Source organism: Dendropsophus ebraccatus, chromosome 1 (genome assembly GCF_027789765.1).
Source record: "Dendropsophus ebraccatus isolate aDenEbr1 chromosome 1, aDenEbr1.pat, whole genome shotgun sequence".
In the NCBI taxonomy this organism is placed as follows: domain Eukaryota; kingdom Metazoa; phylum Chordata; class Amphibia; order Anura; family Hylidae; genus Dendropsophus; species Dendropsophus ebraccatus.
This window is the reverse complement of record NC_091454.1, coordinates 205,835,679-205,855,615: the sequence shown is the minus strand read 5'-3', so window position 1 is coordinate 205,855,615 and position 19,937 is coordinate 205,835,679. Positions and strand designations below refer to the sequence as shown.

The 19,937-nt window shown below is 44.4% G+C and overlaps 2 protein-coding genes across 2 annotated transcripts; both read right to left on the bottom strand.

Moving 5' to 3' along the window:
- Nucleotides 1-109: 109 nt before the first annotated feature.
- LOC138767800 (uncharacterized PE-PGRS family protein PE_PGRS54-like) lies at nt 110-9,340 on the bottom strand. Its single transcript, XM_069945581.1, has 3 exons — nt 9,292-9,340; nt 3,045-9,047; nt 110-321 (listed from the first exon to the last, which is right to left on the bottom strand). Exons 1-3 carry the CDS (start codon nt 9,338-9,340, stop codon nt 194-196), a joined length of 6,180 nt encoding a protein of 2,059 aa, XP_069801682.1. The 3' UTR covers nt 110-193.
- A 7,531-nt stretch (nt 9,341-16,871) lies between these two features.
- Nucleotides 16,872-19,419, bottom strand: LOC138790542 (sec-independent protein translocase protein TatB-like). The gene is made up of 3 exons (XM_069969125.1): nt 19,320-19,419; nt 18,582-19,016; nt 16,872-17,089 (listed from the first exon to the last, which is right to left on the bottom strand). The coding sequence occupies exon 2, from the start codon at nt 18,978-18,980 to the stop codon at nt 18,630-18,632; it is 351 nt and encodes a 116-aa protein (XP_069825226.1). The 5' UTR covers nt 18,981-19,016; nt 19,320-19,419; the 3' UTR covers nt 16,872-17,089; nt 18,582-18,629.
- Between the last annotated feature and the right edge of the window lie 518 nt (nt 19,420-19,937).

Below are 19,937 nucleotides of genomic sequence, written 5' to 3'. Positions count from 1 at the left end.
ATTGAACTAAATAATAAGGCAGTATGCAGGAAGCTCCTGTGTTTCCTCTAGTGCCAATACAACAAGTGACAATTTACAGATGAAGAAATAAGCCGTTCATCAATTTTTTTTAATAGAATTTTATTGATATCAAAGCAATAATTGAACAAGATAATAAACAGTGAAATAAAGATGACATCCAGGTGACGTGTGACTAGGCGGTTTTGCAGCAGCGGGCACTGGTCCAGTCTGTGTTAAGACATTGGCAGACGCACGTGTTGGAGCCCTGGAAGTTGTATGATCCACAACCCATTCCACAGGAACAAGAGACGGCAACATATCCTGCAAGTAACAAGTATACAAGTATGAAGTATACTTTGTGTTTCTATTCCTCTCTGCTTGTTGTAATGGTGTGTTCACATGTACAGATTTTTGGTTGCAATCACTGAAAACAAAGTCAGGAATGGATTTGAAAAGAGGAGCAGGCTTTCCTCTACAGTTTCGGACTGGGGTATCTGGGGCCCACCAATAAATAATGATCCTGGGGGCCCACCAATGAAGAACCAGTGAGAAAAGACATATCAGTCAGTGTTAGTGCAAGTTCTTAAGCTGGGGGCCCACCGGAGGATGCTCCAGTCTTCTGGTGGGCCGGTCCAGCACTGTTCCTTTATGACCTGTTATTTGTTTAGAGTCTGTTCCTGGATTTGGCTTCAATAATTCCATTGGAAAATTTGTCGGTGTCAACACAGACAGATTTTTCAGTACAGTTATTGAAGCCAAAGCCAGGAACAGTATATAAAGAACAGGTCATAAAGTCAAGATTAAGATTTCTCCTATTTTAAAATCCATTCCTGGCTTTTTTTTCCCCAAAAATTGCAACTAAAAATCTATACGTGTGAACACACCATCAGTCAAAGTAAAATATCCTAATTTACCCCCTTAGGCCATGTTCACACGTTGTAAGAGACAGGTCGTTCTGTGACCCGGCCTGGTCACCGAACGACCAGTGTCAGAAAAGATCATCCCGGCCGGTACTGCAGTGATCTTTGCTGCCGCTGAATTCGGATGCGAGCACATCCGAATTACCTGCAGCACACAATGGAGCGTGTGGCCGGAGCTGTGTGAACTGACAGTGTTTTCTGCAGTCTCTATTCAATGAATAGCGGACGCAGAAAACTGACATGTCAGTTTCTTGCGGCGCCGCTAGGGATCCCGGCCGGAGTGTATACTATGTGTATGTATATATACTATGGGCCACATGTATCATCCTGCGAACGGATGATTTTTGGCGGAAAGTTCCGATTTGCATATTTTTTATAAAATATTCGCAAATCGGCGCTTTCCGCCGAGTACGCCAGGGGGGCGGAAAGGGGGCGTGTAGTGGGCAGAACGGAGGGCGCGGACTCAGATTTACCATCCGTTCCGCCCAAATATACGCCGAAAACCTACTCCAGTCCTCAGCTGGCGTAGGTTTTCGGCGGTGCGTACCGGCGCGCACGGGATTTATGTAGAGGCAGTCCGCCTCTACATAAATCTCCGTAGCGCCGGAGCTGCGGGGGCATTTTTAAGTCTGGTGTAATAAATAAATGCCCCCCTATGTGTATACAATCCGCCCGGGATTCCCTCAGCGGCAGCACTACGTAAGTACCGTAGTAATCACGGCCGTGATCAACAAAGGTCATGATCACTACGGTACTTATGTAGTGTTACATAGCCTTATACTGTACAAACATAATCCTGCTGACATAGCTGTTCTCTAAACTAAGCAAACTGGAATATATGCCCATATACTTTACCTGCATAAAACAGCTCCTAGTGGTTGTGTAATCACTGCTTATACAGTATATAAAATTACATAAGTGTCAGCTGGTAATTGCTGTTGATTGCTACATCTAGTCATGTAGTCATTTTATGGGTTACACGAAACTAACGCCACTGTTTATTGCTTTGGGCCATCCAGTTTTGTAAGGGTTTGTATGCATTTTTATTCATTTAAAGGGGTTATTCAATGTTGATATATTGCTTTGATATATTTTTTTTTTATATATTTTGATATATTGTTAGTAAAGATAATAAACATGTGATGCTTACCTCTCTGCGCTCCCCCTGTGTCCTGATGTGACCTCTCTGGTATCCCCTGCTGACAGTAGCTCTACTACTTCCAAGGCAAACTATGCTCAGCCAATCACTAACTGAGATGGGACAGTGCTGCGGACTCCCAAGACGAGTTTGTCTCATAGTGAATCTGCAGTGGACACCGAAGAGACTGCATCGGGACAACGGGGGAGCTTGGAAAGGTAAGCACAACGGGTACATTTATGAAAGGTCCAGAAAGGGCGTACACCATCGGGAAAACACAGATTCGCCCCTTCTCCTTGGCATACGCCTGCCGTATCCCCTCGCTTGCCCGGTGGGTGGGTGGGGGGTCTTGGTAGGGCGCAGAAAGGTGGGGAGGAGGCGTAGCCTCCTCCTGCACCTCATTTATCATGATTTACTGGAAGCAGGTGTAGATTTGGAACGCGGGGCGCAAGTTCAGGCCAGGGGGAAGACCAGCATACTCGTACATTAAATCCCCCCCAACAAGTTTATTATGTTTACCAAGAGTGCAGCAATATATAAAAACTTTTTCACCACTGGATAACCCCTTTAAAACTAGCACTGGATCCAAGAACTAGGCCACAGTTCCTTGGAAACAGGAACATATCAGCTTCTTCACAGAAATCGGGGTTTTTACAAGTTACAATCATATTGGGGGCCTATGCTTCAAGTGTACCTGTCGATATAAAAAATCTTGCACACTCAACATTGCACAGCCATTGCACACCTCAGCTCTTATCAAATTATATAATAATCTATAGGCCCTGAGCTAACAAACAACAATAGAGAGTTGTCCTCCATGTTTTCTTTCTTTATGGCTCAGCTGGAGTTTCTGAACACTAGGACCCACCAACCCCCCTACATCTGCCATTGTAAATTGAATGTATTCCCAAGTGATATAATGACATAACCTTCATAACCTTAATCCCCTTGAAACATGTACAAGACAGTGATGACAGTTATCTTACCAGTTTGGCACTTGGCTGTGTTCCCATTTTCTCTTACATCTACACAACTCAAGTTGCATGAACAGTTCCCAGTATTAGAAACCAGTCCAGTATTTACTGCACTGAAGCTTCCGTTTGCTCCAGAGTTTCCTCCAGTGTAGACTCCATTTCCTCCAGTGCCTCCTCCACTTTCCACAGAACTCCCATTTCTTCTGGAGCTTTCACTAATAACTCCGCTTCCGCCAGAGCCTCCACTACTGCGAGTTCCTTCGGTGCTCCCAGCACTGTTATTTCCACTCCTTCCAGAACTTCCACTAGTAGGAAATCTGCTTCTTAAGAAGCTTTCAATCATACGTTCCCTAGTTCTTCCACTATTGTAATTTCCTCCAGAGCTTCCACTACTGGAACTTCCACTTCCTCCAGTGCCTCCACTACTGTGACCCCCACTTCCTCCAGTACTTCCACTACTGGAAATATCACTTCCTGCAGGGCTTTCACTAATAACTGTGCTTCCACCAGAGCTTCCACCACCATAACCTGCATTTCCTCCAAAGCTTCCACTACTTATCCCAGTGTTACCACTACTGTAACTTCCTCCAGTGCTTCCACTAATAGAACTTCCAGAGCTTCCACTAATAACTGTGGATCCACCGGAGCTTCTGCCACCAGCATTTCCTCCAGAGCTACCAATACTGCTTATCCCAGTGCTACCACTACTGTAACTCACTCCAGTGCTTCCACTGCTGGAACTTCCACTTCCTCCAGTGCCTCCACTACTGTAACCTCCGCTTATTCCCATGCTTCCACTACTGGAACTTCCACTTCCTCCAGTGCCTCCACTACTGTAACCTCCGCTTATTCCAGTGCTTCCACTGCTAGAACTTCTACTTCCTTCAGAGCTTCCGCTAATAACTGTGCTTACACCTGAGCTTCCACCACCATAACCTGCATTTCCTCCAGAGCTTCCAACACTACTTATCCCAGTGTTTCCACTACTTCCACCTTCTCTAGAGCTTCCACTGATAACTGTCCTTCCTCCATAGTTTCCAAAACCTGCATTTCCTCCTAAGTTTCCACTGCTGCTTATTCCAGTGCTTCCACTACTGTAACTTCCTCCAGTGCTTCCACTACCAAAACTTCCACTTCCCCCAGAGCTTCCACCAGTAAATGTGCTTCCACTAGAGCTTCCAGCAGCAAAACCTGCATTTCCCCCTAAGTTTCCACCACTTCTTATCCCAGTGCTACCACTACTGTAGCTTCCTCCAGTGTTTCCACCAACAATAACACTGCTTCTTTCTGGGCTTCCACTGCTGCTTCCCCGAGTGCTTCCGCTACTGTAATTTCCTCCAGAGCTTCCACTACCTGAACTTCCACTTCCTCCAGTGCCTTCACTACTGTAAACTCCGCCTACCCCAGTGCTTTCACTACTGGAACTTCTTCCTCCAGAGCTTCCACTAATAATTGTGCTTACACCAGAGCTCCCAGCACCATAACCTGCATTTCCTCCAGGGCTTCCAATACTACTTATCCCTGTGCTTCCACTATTGGAACTTCTACTTCCTCCAGAGATTCCACTACCATAACCTGCACGTCCTCCTAAGTTTCCATTACTGCTTGTCCCAGTGCCTACACTACTGTAACTTCCTCCAGTGCTTCCACTACCAGAACTTCCACTAATAATAACACTGCTTATTCCTGGGCCTCCACTGTTGCTTCCACTACTGTAACTTCCTACAATGCTTCCAATACCTGAACTTCCACTTCCTCCAGTGCCTCCACTACTGTAACCTCCACCTACTCCATTGCTTCCACTACTGGAACTTCTACTTCCTCCAGAGCTTTCACTTATAATGGTGCTTACACCAGAGCTTCCAGCACCATAACCTGCATTTCTTCCAGAGCTTCCAATACTATTTATCCCTGCGCTTCCACTACTGGAACTTCCACTTCCTCCAGAGCTTCCACTTATAATTGCGTTTACACCAGAACTTCCAGCACCATAACCCACACTTCCTCCAGAGCTTCCACTACTGCTTATCCCTGTGCTACCACTACTGGAACCTCCTCCAGAGCTTCCACTAATGGAACTTCCACTTCCTCCAGAGTTTACAACACCATAACCTGCATTTACTCCTAAGTTTCCACTAGTGCTTATCCCAGTGCTTCCACTACTGTAACTTCCTCCAGTGATTCCACTACTGGAAATTCCACTTCCCGAAGAGATTCCACTACTGGAAATACCACTTCCTCCAGAGCTTCCACCAATAACTGTGCTTATACCAGAGCTTCTGCCACCATAACCTGCATTACCTCCAGAGCTTCCAATACTGCTTATCCCAGTGCTACCACTACTGTAACTTCCTCCAGAGCTTCCACTACTTGAAATTCCACTTCCCGAAGAGCTTCCACTACTGGAAATACCACTTGCTCCAGAGCTTCCACTAATAACTGTGCTTATACCAGAGCTTCTGCCACCATAACCTGCATTTCCTCCAGAGCTTCCAATACTGCTACCACTACTGTAACTTCCTCCAGAGCCTTCACTATTGGAAATTCCACTTCCTGAAGAGCTTAAACTACTGGAAACACCACTTCCTCCAGAGTTTCCACTAATAACTGTGCTTACACCAGAGCTTCTGCCACCATAACCTGCATTTCCTCCAGAGCTTCCAATACTGCTTATCCCAGTGCTACCACTACTGTAACTTCCTCCAAAGCCTCCACTACTGGAAATTCCACTTTCTATAGAGCTTCCACTACTGGTAACACCACTTCCTACAGAGTTTCCGCTAATAACTGTGCTGGCACCAGAGCTTCTGCCACCATAACCTGCATTACCGCCAGAGCTTCCAATACTGCTTATCCCAGTGCTACCACTATGGTAACTTCCTCCAGGGCCTCCACTACTGGAAATTCCACTTCCTGAAGAGCTTCCACTACTGGAAACACCACTTCCTCCAGAGTTTCCACTAATAACTGTGCTGGCACCAGAGCTTCTGCCACCATAACCTGCATTACCTCCAGAGCTTCCACTACTGCTTATCCCAGTGCTACCACTACTGTAACTCTCTCCAATGCTTCCACTGCTGGAACTTCCAATTCCTCCAGAGCTTCCACTAATGACTGTGCTTCCACTAGAGCTTCCAGCACCATAACCCACATTTCCTCCAGAGCCTCCACTACTGCTTATCCCTGTGCTACCACTACTGTAACTTCCTCCAGAGCCTCCACTAAAGAAACTTCCACTTCTTCCAGAGTTTACACCACCATAACCTGCATTTCCTCCTAAGTTTCCAAAACTGCCTAGCCCAGTGCCTCCACTACTATAACTTCCTCCAGTGCTTCCACTACCTAAACCACCTCCAGAACCTCCACTACTGAAAATTCCACTTCCTGAAGAGCTTCCACTACTGGAAATACCACTTCCTCCAGAGCTTCCACTAATAACTCTGCTTACACTAGAGCTTCGGCCACCATAACCTGCATTTCCTCCAGAGCTTCCAATAATGCTACCACTACTGTAACTTCCTCCAGGGCCTCCACTATTGGAAATTCCACTTCCTGAAGAGCTTACACTACTGGAAACACCACTTCCTCCAGAGTTTCCACTAATAACTGTGCTGGCACCAGAGCTTCTGCCACCATAACCTGCATTACCTCCAGAGCTTCCAATACTGCTTATCCCAGTGCTACCACTACTGTAACTCTCTCCAATGCTTCCACTGCTGGAACTTCCAATTCCTCCAGAGCTTCCACTAATGACTGTGCTTCCACCTGAGCTTCCAGCACCATAACCCACATTTCCTGCAGAGCCTCCACTACTGCTTATCCCTGTGCTACCACTACTGTAACTTCCTCCAGAGCTTCCACTAAAGGAACTTACACCACCAAAACCTGCATTTCCTCCTAAATTTCCACTACTGCCTAGCCCAGTGCCTCCATAACTTCCTCCAGTGCTTCCACTAATATTAACACTGCTTCTTCCTGAGCTTCCGTTGCTGCTTCCCCCAGTGTTTCCACTACTGTAACTTCCTCCAGAGCCTCCACTACTGGAAATTCCACTTCTCGAAGAGCTTCCACTACTGGAAATACCACTTCCTTCAGAGCTTCCACTAATAACTGTGCTTACACTAGAGCTTATGCCACCATAACTTCCACTTCCTCCATAACTTCCACTCATTCCTGAGCTTCCACTGCTGCCTCCCCCAGTCCGTCCACTACTGTAACTACCTCCAGAGCTTCCACTACTAAAACTTCCACGTCCTCCAGTTACTCCACTACTGTAGCCTCCGCTAACTCCGGTGGTTTCACTAGTAGAACTTCTACTTCCTCCAGAATCTCTATTAATAACTGTGCTCACACCAGAGCTATAACCACTATAACCTGCATTTCCTCCAGAGGTTCCAATACTGCTTAACCCAGTCCTACCACTACTGTAACTTCCTCCAGAGTTTCCACTACTGAAACTTCTACTTCCTCCAGAGCCTCCACTAGTGTAATCTCTACTTGCACCAGAGCTCCCTATACTGTTACTTTCACCTCCTCTGGAACTTCCACTAATTAAAACGCTGCTTCTTCCAAAGCTTCCACTACTGCTTCCCCCACTACTGAAACTTTCACTTCCCACAGAGCCATTGCTACTGTAGCCTCCATTCACTCCAGTGTCTCCACTATTGGAACTTTCTCCATAGCCTATACTACTGAAACTTTCTCCTGAGCCTCCACTGTTGTAACCTGCACTTCCCACAGTGTTTCCACTAATGAAACTTCCACTTCCTGCAGAGCTTCCACCACCAAGACCTGCACTTCCTCTAGAGCTTCCACCACCATTGTCCCTGAGGCTTCCACTATCATAACTTCCTTCAGAGCTTCCACTGCTAAAAATTCTATTTTCTCCAGAACCTCCACTACTGTAACCTAGGCTTCCTCCAGTTCTTCCACTACTGGAACTTCCAATTCCCCCAGAGCTTCCACTAATAGTAGCCATGCTTTCTCTAGAGCTTCCAATACCTCCATTACCTCCAGACCTTCCACTAGTGCTTCCTCCTGTGCTTCCACTACTATAACTTTCTCCCGAGCTTCTACTATCTTCAGAGCCAACACTTCTGTACCCTATGCTTCCTTCAGAGCTTTCACTAATGGGAGTTACATCTCCAAAGGAGCTTCCAATAAGAATTGCTCTGTTTCCATCAGAGCTTCCACCACCATAACCTGCATTTCCTCCAGAGCTTCCACTACCACTTCCCCCAATGCTTCCGCTATTGTAAGTTCCTCCCAAGCTATCACTACTGTAACCCAGACTTCCCCCGATTCTTTCACCACTGGAGCCTTCACTTTCTTCTGGGTTTCCACCAATAATAACTATGCTTTCTCTAGGGCTTCCATCATTGTAACTCGAACTTCCTCCAAAGCTTCCACTACCACTTCCCCCAAAGACTCCACTATGATAACTTCCTCTAGAATTTCCACTACTGAAACTTCCGCTTTCTCCAGAACCTCCACTATTGTAACCTATGCTTTCTCCAGGGCTTCCAATGTTGGGACTTTCAGTTTCTCCGGAGTCTCCACTGATAAGAGCAATGCTTTCTCTAGGGCTTCCACCACCATAACCTGAACTTCCTCCAGAGCTTCCACTTCCCCCATTGCTTCCACTATTGTAAATTCCTCCAGAGCTTCCACTACTAAAACTTCTACTTCCTCCAAAGCTTCCACCACCATAATGTGCACCTCCTCCAGAGTGTACACTACTACCTCCCCAAGAGCTTCCACTACTATAACTACCTCCAGATCTTCCACCACTGAAACTTCCGCTTCCTACAGAGACTCCGCTACTGTAACTTCCACTTCCTCCCGGTCTTCCACTGCTGTAACTACTACTTCCAGAGTGTCCACTAATAAGAACTCTGTTTCCTCTAGAGCTTCCGCTAGTGAACGCTCCACTTCCTGAGCGTGCACCACCATAACTTCCGCTTCCTCCTGCATGTCCACCTCCAAAGTATGAATTAGTCCATCTTGACTGTGAATCTGCAAATCCACAAAAAATGTCATTAATTCCACAAATGGGAAAACTAACCATCTCTCCTTCAACAACTAGGAGCCAGTATCTTCCTCGTTCATTTTAGGACACATGGTATGATGGCCTTTGTAATATCTAGCTGTATATGTATTACAATTGTGTACATGTTCTCAAGGTTAGAAGAGTTAACATGGTCCAGGTGATCTCTTTAGTCTAGTGTCTACCAGTAAGCTGGTCATCATAGATACTTACATGATAAGGTTACCAGCAGGCTGCACACCACAAACGTCAGATATATCATCTCTCTGCAAAGCAAAAGGGTACAGACTATATAATAGACTGAAATTTTTCGGCATCTTCACCCCCACTCCTTACTTCCAGTTACATTTTTGCCCACCGTATTGCCATCCTCCACCCTAGGTTGCATCTCATCCCGTAACCCCGCAATGAATCAGGTGGTCCACTTTTTTATGGGACCCTAAATCCCACTTTACTTATGTTCTACCATATCCCCACCATCTTCCCTGACATTGCTGCCAACAATCCATCTCCTTACCTTTCCTTGCAGAGAGAAAGTATCCAGAATGCGCATCCAGTCCCTTTTTTATACCCTGTCGCTTTTTGAAGCAGACATGATAAAATTCCTTGTCTCCTCCTGCCACCCTATAATTTCTATAGGTGTGTATCCACTCGACACCACCCCGTATTAAGGTAAATAGATATTTCACTTGTTACTAAGATTCCGAGAACAAAAATGAAAGATTTTCTCCTGTGATGGACAAATATATTTGCTTTTTTTCCCCCAAATTTACATTATAGGATTTCCTTGATGATGTCACTAGAGATGCACAGGTACATTGATATTCAGGAGGAAACTAGAAACCCTGGTATTTCAATGAAGCCTGAAATCCAGGTTTTCTGTGTGGTAGGAAATACAGGAGTCCATAGTGTCCAGTTACTGAACGGCCAAATCCACCAGAGTGGAAGACTTTATAAATCGTGCACCCCCCTCCCTGCTGTCCATGAGCTTAGAACTGAAATCCTATTCCATCAGTCCATTCTGAAATCAGTAAAGTATTGAATAAATTCTTCCTCTCTCGTTATGTTGGAAACATTTTACCGTCTAATCTTGCCTATATATAAGAAGAGGAATTTTGCTTTCTAACCTAATAATTTACCAGATTGTAGCCCTTCTACATACCAGGTACTTGCTGAGACTAGCTTTAAAGACCTTTTACACCGGTAAAATATCGGCCAGGAAAGTTGCAAGAAACTCTTGCAGATGATAATTGGCCCGTATAAAAGTGAACGAACAGCCGAGGACAGGAAAACGCCCAATCCATAGCTGATCATGTCTTTAGAACATAGTTCAAAATTGTGTAAACAGGAGATGTGTGGCCAATAATGATGAGGGTAAACTGACAGCACAATATATACGTATGTGGTGTCCCACTGCTGGTGTTTTCTCTTGTGCACCTGTCAAAAAGCTTTTCTCTCAGGTTAAACAAAGTGGTGGATGAGGTATTAAGTTTCCCCACTAGGTGTCAGTATTCTTACATACTTATTTCTATGCACAGCTTAAGAAGGCAATGGGTTTATGTTGATCTTTGTACCATGTCTTCTGTGCTGACGACTAGGAGGTGCTCTTTTCTTCCATCGCATCCTCTCTCTTCTTTCTTCTGCACACACACTCATCACCACCACTCACAGGCAGGTACACAAGGTCCCGCTGTAGGAGAAGTTTCACTGGTGGACGAAGTGCAGTCAATCTTATTCAGAGAGAGGAAACACAAACCACCGTTCCTGCAGAAGCTAAGCCAGGGCCTGGCTTATGCCAGGGCCCCTGTAAGGGACAACAAGTAAGTTGAGTCTAGCTACCAGAGTGAGCAGATGCAGCTTAAACCAACGTCTTCTTCTAAAAGCACTACCACTTTCGCTATGCAGTGCTAAGCACCAACACGGGAGAGTAGTCACCAAGGAATACCTTAGCCCATGCCAGGAACACGTCTAAAAAGTGCATGGCAGTTTCCTAAAGGAATAGGAACTGACCTCAGTAGGACAAAGCAACCAGTATACAAAGGTCTAAGTATTCTACTGCAGGTAACTGGGAAGACTCGGACACCTAGCTACACCCAGATAACCACAGCGGGAACAGAATGCCGTATCACAGCAGCAGTGTATTAGGTAAGTATGCCCTGCTGTGTGATCTGGAAACTGACAGATATATGTGTGGTACTTGGCCAGTAGTTGAGGTAGCCTGTGACGCCAATTCTGTGGTGTACGACTAGTGATGTTATATCCGTGCTGTCAGCTTCCACGGCTGCATGAACAATACATCGATCATTTGTGCAGCCTTGCCGCTCGATTTGTCGTGCAGTGTAAAGGCACTGTAAACGAGCGCTGATCGATGCTCGTTTATGGCCGTCCGCAGCCAACAAATCTTTGTGTCTAGAAGGCAATTCCACTGCCTTTTGTGCCAGTTGATAGTACTTGGAGATGCAATATAATGGAGCACAACAAAGGTGAGCACCCTCACTACTTACTTTCTCTTAGATAATGGGACCATTGGTAAAATCTATTAGAATAAAAAGTAAACATCCAAAATTTTGTCATGGCTAATTTATTACATATTTTATTTCTCACTGCAGCCACCACTAGGGGGAGCCTGGGAGCATACTGCATACTAGATGTACATCGAACTTAATAATAAAACAGTCTGCAAGAAACTCTTCCTGTAGTGACTACACTAAACGTGCCAATTTTCAGCAGTCACAGGTGAAGACATTTACTTAGTTCATGAATGATTTTCTATCCCATTCTCTAGTTATAAAAGCAATGATATATGTGGTAATGAGCCACAAGGACATACTTACACACATACACTCATCAATGGGCCGACTTTAGTAGCAAAACCACACAACCCCTTTAATAAAAGTTTCAACTTTGTGTTTCAGTTTCAGGATCTCTGCTTGCTGTTAGTCTATGGAAACATGGCCAGACCCTCCTGAAATTCTGTACAGGTGTGATCCTGCTGACTTAGCTGTTATTGTCTAAACTATTCAAAGTAGATTATATATGCTGAAATCTTCTACCTGCACACAGATCCATTGCAGCAAAGTGTCATAAAACAGGTCACAGTCATTGTGCAATGGCCGCATTATACTGTATATATAATTATATTACACAGTGTCAGCTGGTAAAATGGCTGATTGCTACATCTGTACATGTAGGTCCTCCTCATAAAGCGAGGTCTGTGAGCATTCTGTAAATCCAAAACTAGGATTGGATCCAAAAAAGAAGATGTTTCACTATCCAGTGTTCACACTGCGTTTTTGTATCCACAGCAGTTCACAAATTTTTTTTATTTCTGCCCCCCCCCTCCCCGCGCGTTTGCTGCACGCTGGTGTTCAAATCAGGCGCACGCTCACGTTATCCGCTGCTGTGACCCCTCTACTGTCTCGAGTGAGTGAACACCGGAAGTCACATGCTTCAATAGAGAAGGATGAAAAAAACAGTGGTAATTGTGTGCATCCATTTGAATCCGTTTTTCCATTGACTTCCATGAGAGCACTGTGTCAGACTGAAAATAAAACACTTCCTGCAGGACATACAGCAGGTAATAAGTATGGGAAAACTTCAGATTTTTTAATAGAAGTAAATTACAAATCTATATAACTTTCTGATATCAGATGATTTGAAAGAAAAAGATTTTGGATTGCTGGATAACCCCTTTAAACTTTCAGAGCCCTGGCCTGCCCTTAGCTGCAGTGTATGATCACATATACAGTATTACCATACTCAGAAGTTACTATGTAAGATAAATCCTTGTGAAAATGAAACGTTTGAAGCTAAAACAACAATGGAGGGTAAAAAAATTATAAAATTAAAAAATCTCTTTATATCTTTATATTTTAATATTATACATTTTACTGTTGTTCTGGCACCTTGAGGCCCCTGCAAACCTAGAATAGTGGCTAAAAAAACATCCTGATAAAGAGGGGCCCTAAGTCCTTCTAAAGGAGCGCACTAAGGACACATATAAGTTAAAAGGAGTATTTCAAAAGTTGTTTTTTTTTTTTTTTAAATAAAACTATGTCCTTAAGATATATAAATGACTAATATAGTATTATCACTAATTGTATAGACTTCAGCAGGGTTTTGCTCGATTCATGACAGGAAGTTGAAAATGAAAGAACTACATAATGTGTATTGTATTCAGCTTTTTGGCTCCTCCCTCTCTCCCTCCCTACTGTCTGAGCTCAAGCCCCACCCCCTGAATGATGTCATCACTTCTGACCAACTATCTCTATCTCAGATGATCTAATTGAATTTCTCCCCACTTATATGTGTATCTGCAAAAAGCATGGATCAGTAAAATATAACATGCTTCATGCTCCCTAAGCACTTTGTCAGGTTAAAGGGGTACTCCTGAGAAAAAAAAATCGATTCAAGTGGTGCCAGAAAGGTATTCGGATTTATATATTATTTAAAGATTCTCCGGTCTTCCAGTACTTAAACACTGCTGTATGTGGTGTATTCTCTCCAGTCTGACACAGTGCTCTCTGCTGCCACCTCTGTCCATGTCAGGAACTTTCCAGAACAGAAAGGGTTTTCTATGGGAATTTGCTACTGCTCTGGACAGTTCCTGACATGGACTGAAGTGGCAGCAGAGAGCACAATGTCAGATTAAAAAGAGTGCACCACTTCGTGCAGGACATACAGCAGCTGATAAGTACTGGAAATAGAAGTAATTTACACATCTATATAACTTCTTGGCACTAACTGATTTGAAAACATTTTTTTCTGGAATACCCCTTTAATTAAATTATATTACGCACTGTATGGGTACAGCTGTCTGCACTCTCTGCATGTACTGAATAAAATTGACCACTAGATGTCGCTATGATACGCTTTGTTTACAATAGAGAACACAGATCTACACAATACAGGCTAAAGTACTGGGACAGGTACAGGTTCCATCTATAGAAGCTTTTAAATCCTTAAGCATTAATATGGAGTTGCTCCCCCCTCAAACAGAAGCTGTACCCTCCACGCCCGACCGCATCTTGTATCTGTTTTATATTATGATGTCTGTACCATAAAGGAATCTATGGCTAAAAAAACCCAATATAATTTTTATAATAATACTACATAGGCCTCTAAAAATCATTAGCTGTAATGGCACATAATACACTGTCAAAATGACATCATAAAAGCAATAAACAATAAAAAGGTACAAGACAATCATAAAAATGGCCTACAGTGTTAGGCTATGTTCACACTAAGTAAAAAAAGAAAAAGAAAAAGGAAAAAGGTGTCCATTTTTTCTTTTAACCCCTTGAGGACCGGGCCAATTGTCACTTTTGCGTTTTCATTTTTTTCCTCTTCGCCTTCTAAGACCCATAACTTTTATTTTTCCACCTCCAGTGCCATGTGAGGGCTTGTTTTTTTCAGGGGCAGATGTACTTTGTAATGGCATCTTTCAATCTGCCATGAAATGAATGACGGAACTCTCAAAATATTATTTATGGGGTGAATTTGGGTCAAAAAATGCGATTCCGCAAATTTTGGGGAGGGGTTCCGTGTTGACTTTGTACCCCGACGGTACTCCCTGAAGGGAGTACGTGCTCTGCCGGGAGAGGAGCTGCTGGGGTCGGCGCACAGGTGAGTTATTGGTTTATTGTTTTTCTGGTCGGGCCACACTAATGGGAGGATTGGCTACTATGTGGGGCACTATATGGGGCATTGGATACTATGTGGGGCACTATGTGGGGCACTATATGGGGGGATTGGCTACTATGTGGGGCACTATATGGGGGATTGGCTACTATGTGGGGCACTATATGGGGCATTGGATACTATGTGGGGCACTATGTGGGGGATTGGATACTATGTGGGGCACTATGTGGGGGATTGGATACTATGTGGGGCACTATGTGGGGGATTGAATACTATGTGGGGCACTATATGGGGGGATTGGATACTATGTGGGGCGCTATATGGGGGATTGGATACTATATAGAGCATTTTTGAGGGGATTGGATACTGTATAAGGCACTATTCAGTCAGCAGCATGTGGTGACTGTAGGGGAGTGGCTATGGAGGGTTGCTATGGGGGCGTGGCTATGGAGGGTTGCTATGGAGGCGTGGCTATGAAGGGTCGCTATGGAGGCGTGGCTATGGGGACCGCGGCGCACATGTCCCTCTTTGCTCTTTGCAAAAGTTGGGAGGTATGCTGTGGCCTGTGGCAGACTGTATCAGCAGACCAAAGACCTGACTGCACAGAGGAAGGTTAGAGACCACCGGCAGTCAGGTCATGGGATCGGGACTTATCCTGATCGGTAAGTGACAGGAGATGCGGCAGGATTAAGGATGAGGGCCTTGCTGCAAATAGCTGCCTCACAGTCCTCGGCTATGAAACGAGCTCAGCTCCTGAGCTAGGGGCAACTGAGCCAGTTTCACTTTACGCCATGTTTGATAAATTTCCCCCACAGTGTATAAAGTGACAGGCATCTTTTGAGGCGGACGTCAAATATTGTTCATGACAATTATTTTCCGACATCTTTTGCAAACAACAGACATTATTTTTTAGTTGTTCACAGACTGTCCTTTTTTCATCTTCTTTACTATTAGGGTATGTTCACACAGCAGAATACACGCGGAGACTTCAAGCGGAATCCGCCAGGCAACCTCCGCTTGGAGTTCAGCCTCTCCCATAGACTCAATGATTATTGCCAGCAGATTTCGCCTTCTGCCCAAAGAATTGACATGTCAATTATTTGGGCGGACAGCAGAACCTGTCGGCGGCTATCACTGAAGCCCCTATTCCACGGGCCGACTGTGAGGAGCAAACGAGCGGTATCAGCGTTCGTTTTCTCCTCGTTCCCCCCTTGCTGCCAACGCTATTACGCGCGGCAGCAGCGAGCGGGTGAGTCCGGGCTTATGGTGCTGATGATTCAGGTCCAATCTCAGAAGCCATGTAACAAGGGGAGGAGATATATTCATCTACTGTGTGATAGGGGCAGGATAAGATGATGATAAAGCTCTCAGCCAAGGTTACCTGGTGACGGCCCTGAGAAATAGTAATATAACTATGGTGCCAGCAAGGGATCTCTGATATCTGTTCCCATTATCGCATGAATTTCAATGTGTGGTCAGTCAGAGGGAATTAGGAACAGAATACAAGGCCGATATGGTTCATGGTCAGAATGGGAAATAATTCATCATGTGTCTTGGAAAAGTCTATTTTCTCTTTATAGTGTGTAGACTATAGGGCTTCCTTTATTTTTGTCTGTTTCGTTATCCTTCTATACTGCCTTAAAGCACCGGAAAGTCAATTCTCAGCCACCTATGTAAAAATCATATTTCCAGATTGAGGGTATAAACCCACACACCGTATACACAGCGTATTTACTGCTGCGATACGCAGCGAATACGCAGCAAAAACGCAACAAATACGCAACAAAAACGCAGCAGATTAGATCTAAATAACTGAACTCAGCATTAAATCTTCACCATCAAACTGCTGCGTATTTGCTGCGTATTTGTTGCGTATTTGCTGCGTATACGGTGTGTGGGTTTGTACCCTTATAAGGTTTTAAAGGATGCGCCATGGTGGGAATTGTGAACTACACCTTTAAGGATTTAAATAAAATAAATAAATAAAATTGCAGCAGCCTGCAGCCACCACTAGGGGGAGCCTAGGAGCATACTGCATACTGGTTGCACAGTGAACTTAATTTAAAGAAGTATACAGGAAGCTTCTTTGTATGCTATAGAGACAGTGAGGATTTTCCTGCAGTACAAGACAAGGAAATGAAGCAGTTCATGAATTCTTTTTATATGAATTTTATTGGTATCAAAGCAGTGATTTATTATGGTAATGAACATTGAAATAAACTCGACATCAGGGTAACATATGACTAGGCAGTCCTGCAGCAGCGGGCACTGGTCCAGCCTGTGTTAAGGCATTGGCAAACACAGGTATTGGTACCCTCGAAGTTGTATGACCCACATCCCATTCCACAGGAACAAGAGACGGCCGTATATCCTGGAAGGAATAGGGGAAACGTCAGTGTGCAAGCTCTCAGGTCTATAGTAATGGTGCCTATACCCCTACAATAGCTAATGGACAGACCCCCCATACACAGGCATGCTGAGGAGTAACACCTTGCACAGCAGTTTCAAGCAAATCTATTATCTAATTTCTAACCTGAACCAACTGGAATAAATGCAGATATATATACTCATATGTTGTTATATATATGGAAATATATACCGTCATTGTGTAATCACTGCATTGTACTTTATAGGTAATTGTTCATACATGTCGCACATATAGTGATTTTATGGGAAACTAGATATTGGCGGCATTACTTTTTGCTCTAGGTTAGGGGAGGGAACCTTTGGCCTTCCAGCTGTTTCATAACTACAATTCCCATCATGCCTGGACAGCTGAAGCTAAAGCTTCGGCTGTCCAGGCATGGTGGGAATTGTAGTTTTGCAATAGCTGGAGAGCCAAGGTTCCCAATCCCTGACCAAGAGAGTTAAATGGGTCATCCAGGGTTGGAAAAACATGTCAGCTTTCTTTCAAAAGCAGCGCCTCTACTGTCCTCAGGTTGGGTGTGGTTGTGCAGCTCAGTCTCATTGAAGTGAATGGAGATTGATTTGTAATACCACACACAGCCTGAGGATAGGGGTGGCGCTGTTTTTGTTAGAAAGTAGCTGTTTTTTTTTTCTATTGCTGGATAACCCCTTTAACACTGCATCTGCTTCATAACATAATCAAGTTCTTGTTTGGGGTTATTCAGGAGAACAAAATTGATGGCCTATCCTAAGGGTCCATTTACACAGAATGATTATCTGACAGATTATCTGCCAAAGATTTAAAGCCAAAGCCAGGAATGGATTTGGAAATAGGAGAAATATCAGTCTTTCCTTTATGACCTGATCTCTGTTTATAGTCTGTTTCTGGCTTTGGCTTCAAATCTTTGGCAGATATTATATTGGTGGAGGTATGACTCGCTGCATTTCTGCTGACCTGCTGATTGATGGGGCAGCAGCTGAGAGCAGCTAAGTCCCATTCAGGTGAATGAGTTGGAGTTGCAGTACCAGGTACTGCCACTACTATGGGTATGGAGCTGTGCCTGTTAAACAGAGAAGTGGATTTGGCTGCAGACTTCATTCATCTGATCACCAGAAGCGCTGGGAGTCAGACTCCCACTGATCTGATATCATTATCGATATTCTAAGGACTGGCTATAGATTCTGTAGATCCAGATAACCCCTTTCAAGCTAATGACCTGTCAGGCCAGTGATAGGGGTGTCTTAGACCTAGGACTGAAAGTATGTCATTTATTTCTTATGCATCTTTTTTGCGATGAGAGTAGGTTTCCCATGCAGAACCCCAAATCCCTCCATTCCCTTTAACACATCTATATAGGATACTCGGCACATTTGCCACTGTCAATGGAATGTATTCCCAAGATACATAATGATATAATAAGCCAAGAAATGTACAAGACTGGTGAAAGTTATCTTACCGATTTGGCACTTGGCGGTGTCCCCGTTTGTCCTTACATCTACACAATTTAAGTCGCACGCACATCTTCCAGTAGTAGTGCCTCCTCTGGTGGTTCCTCCACCATAGCCTCCACCTCCAGTGTTTCCTCCAGGGCTTCCACCTCCAGTGTTTCCTCCAGGGCGTCCACCATAGCTTCCACCTCCAGTGTTTCCTCCAGGGCTTCCACCATAGCTTCCACCTCCAGTGTTTCCTCCAGGGCTTCCACCATAGCTTCCACCTCCAGTGTTTCCTCCAGGGCTTCCACCTCCAGTGTTTCCACTGGGTCTTCCACCATAGCTTCCACCTCCAGTGTTTCCACTGGGTCTTCCACCACCATAACCTTCTCCTCCAGTGTTTCCACTGGGTCTTCCACCACCATAACCTCCTCCTGTATAAGTCCCCCATATCTGTGAATCTGAAAGTTACAGAATTTTCCATTAGTTCCGCAAATGCTGCACAGCTTGGTCCCATGAGGGTGCCACCCTGTGTAAAATTCCACCATAATAGTGCCCTAACATTAGAGTTGGGCAACCCACAGCACCCCCACAGGGAAGGTGAAGCATTACACATGGAAATGAGTTGCTCTTTGTAGCCATATGGGCAATCTCTAGTCTTCTGTGCTCTACCCGTTCCTCACTACTGTAAATTGAGTTGCCATAGTTCAGGTGATCTCTTTAGCCTAGTGTCTACCAGTAAGCTTGTCAGTATAGATACTTACATGATGAGGTTACCAGCAGGCTGCACACCAGGAGCGCTAGGAACGCCATCTTTCTGCAAAGAAAAAGGGTAGAGACCATATATAATTTACATTTTAGGTTTGTTTCTTCACACAAAGCCTAAATCCTACTTTACATCCCTGGACTGATCTCCCTTATATCACCATATATACTATACAGTATCACCATCACTATCCCTACCATCTTCCCCTCCATTGGTGCCGACAACCCATCTCCTTACCTTTTCTTCCAAACTGCAAGTATCCCAAAGCTGCATCCAGTCCCTTTTTATACCCGGTGGCATGAGATGTTGGGATTCTTTGTCTCTTCGTGCCACCCTATAATTTCTATGGGTGTGTACCCGCTTCACACCACCCCGTCATAATTTAAATAGATATTTCATTTGCTACTAAGATCATGAGAATAAAAAGACAATGACTTCCTCCTGTGGCTGACAAATTTCCAGATTTATTTTAAGACCTGTACATGCCGGGGATTTTGGATGTTCCCTATAGACGCCTAAATTAGGTGATATTAGAGTGGAGGATGGATAAGCTCTTCTTATACTGAGGTCAGGTCTAGTCTTCTATGCTGCACAGGGAATGGGGGAGGGTTATATA

Bases quoted from the DNA above. Each gene is read 5' to 3' on its own strand.
- LOC138767800 (XM_069945581.1), bottom strand. From the start codon at position 9,340: ATGATATATCTGACGTTTGTGGTGTGCAGCCTGCTGGTAACCTTATCA. The intron at 9,048-9,291 runs GTAAGTATCTAT...GTGGATTTGCAG, and splicing joins CCTGCTGGTAACCTTATCAT to ATTCACAGTCAAGATGGACT. The intron at 322-3,044 runs GTAAGATAACTG...TGTTACTTGCAG, and splicing joins CACAGCCAAGTGCCAAACTG to GATATGTTGCCGTCTCTTGT.
- LOC138790542 (XM_069969125.1), bottom strand. From the start codon at position 18,980: ATGGTGGTGGAAGACCCAGTGGAAACACTGGAGGAGAAGGTTATGGTG.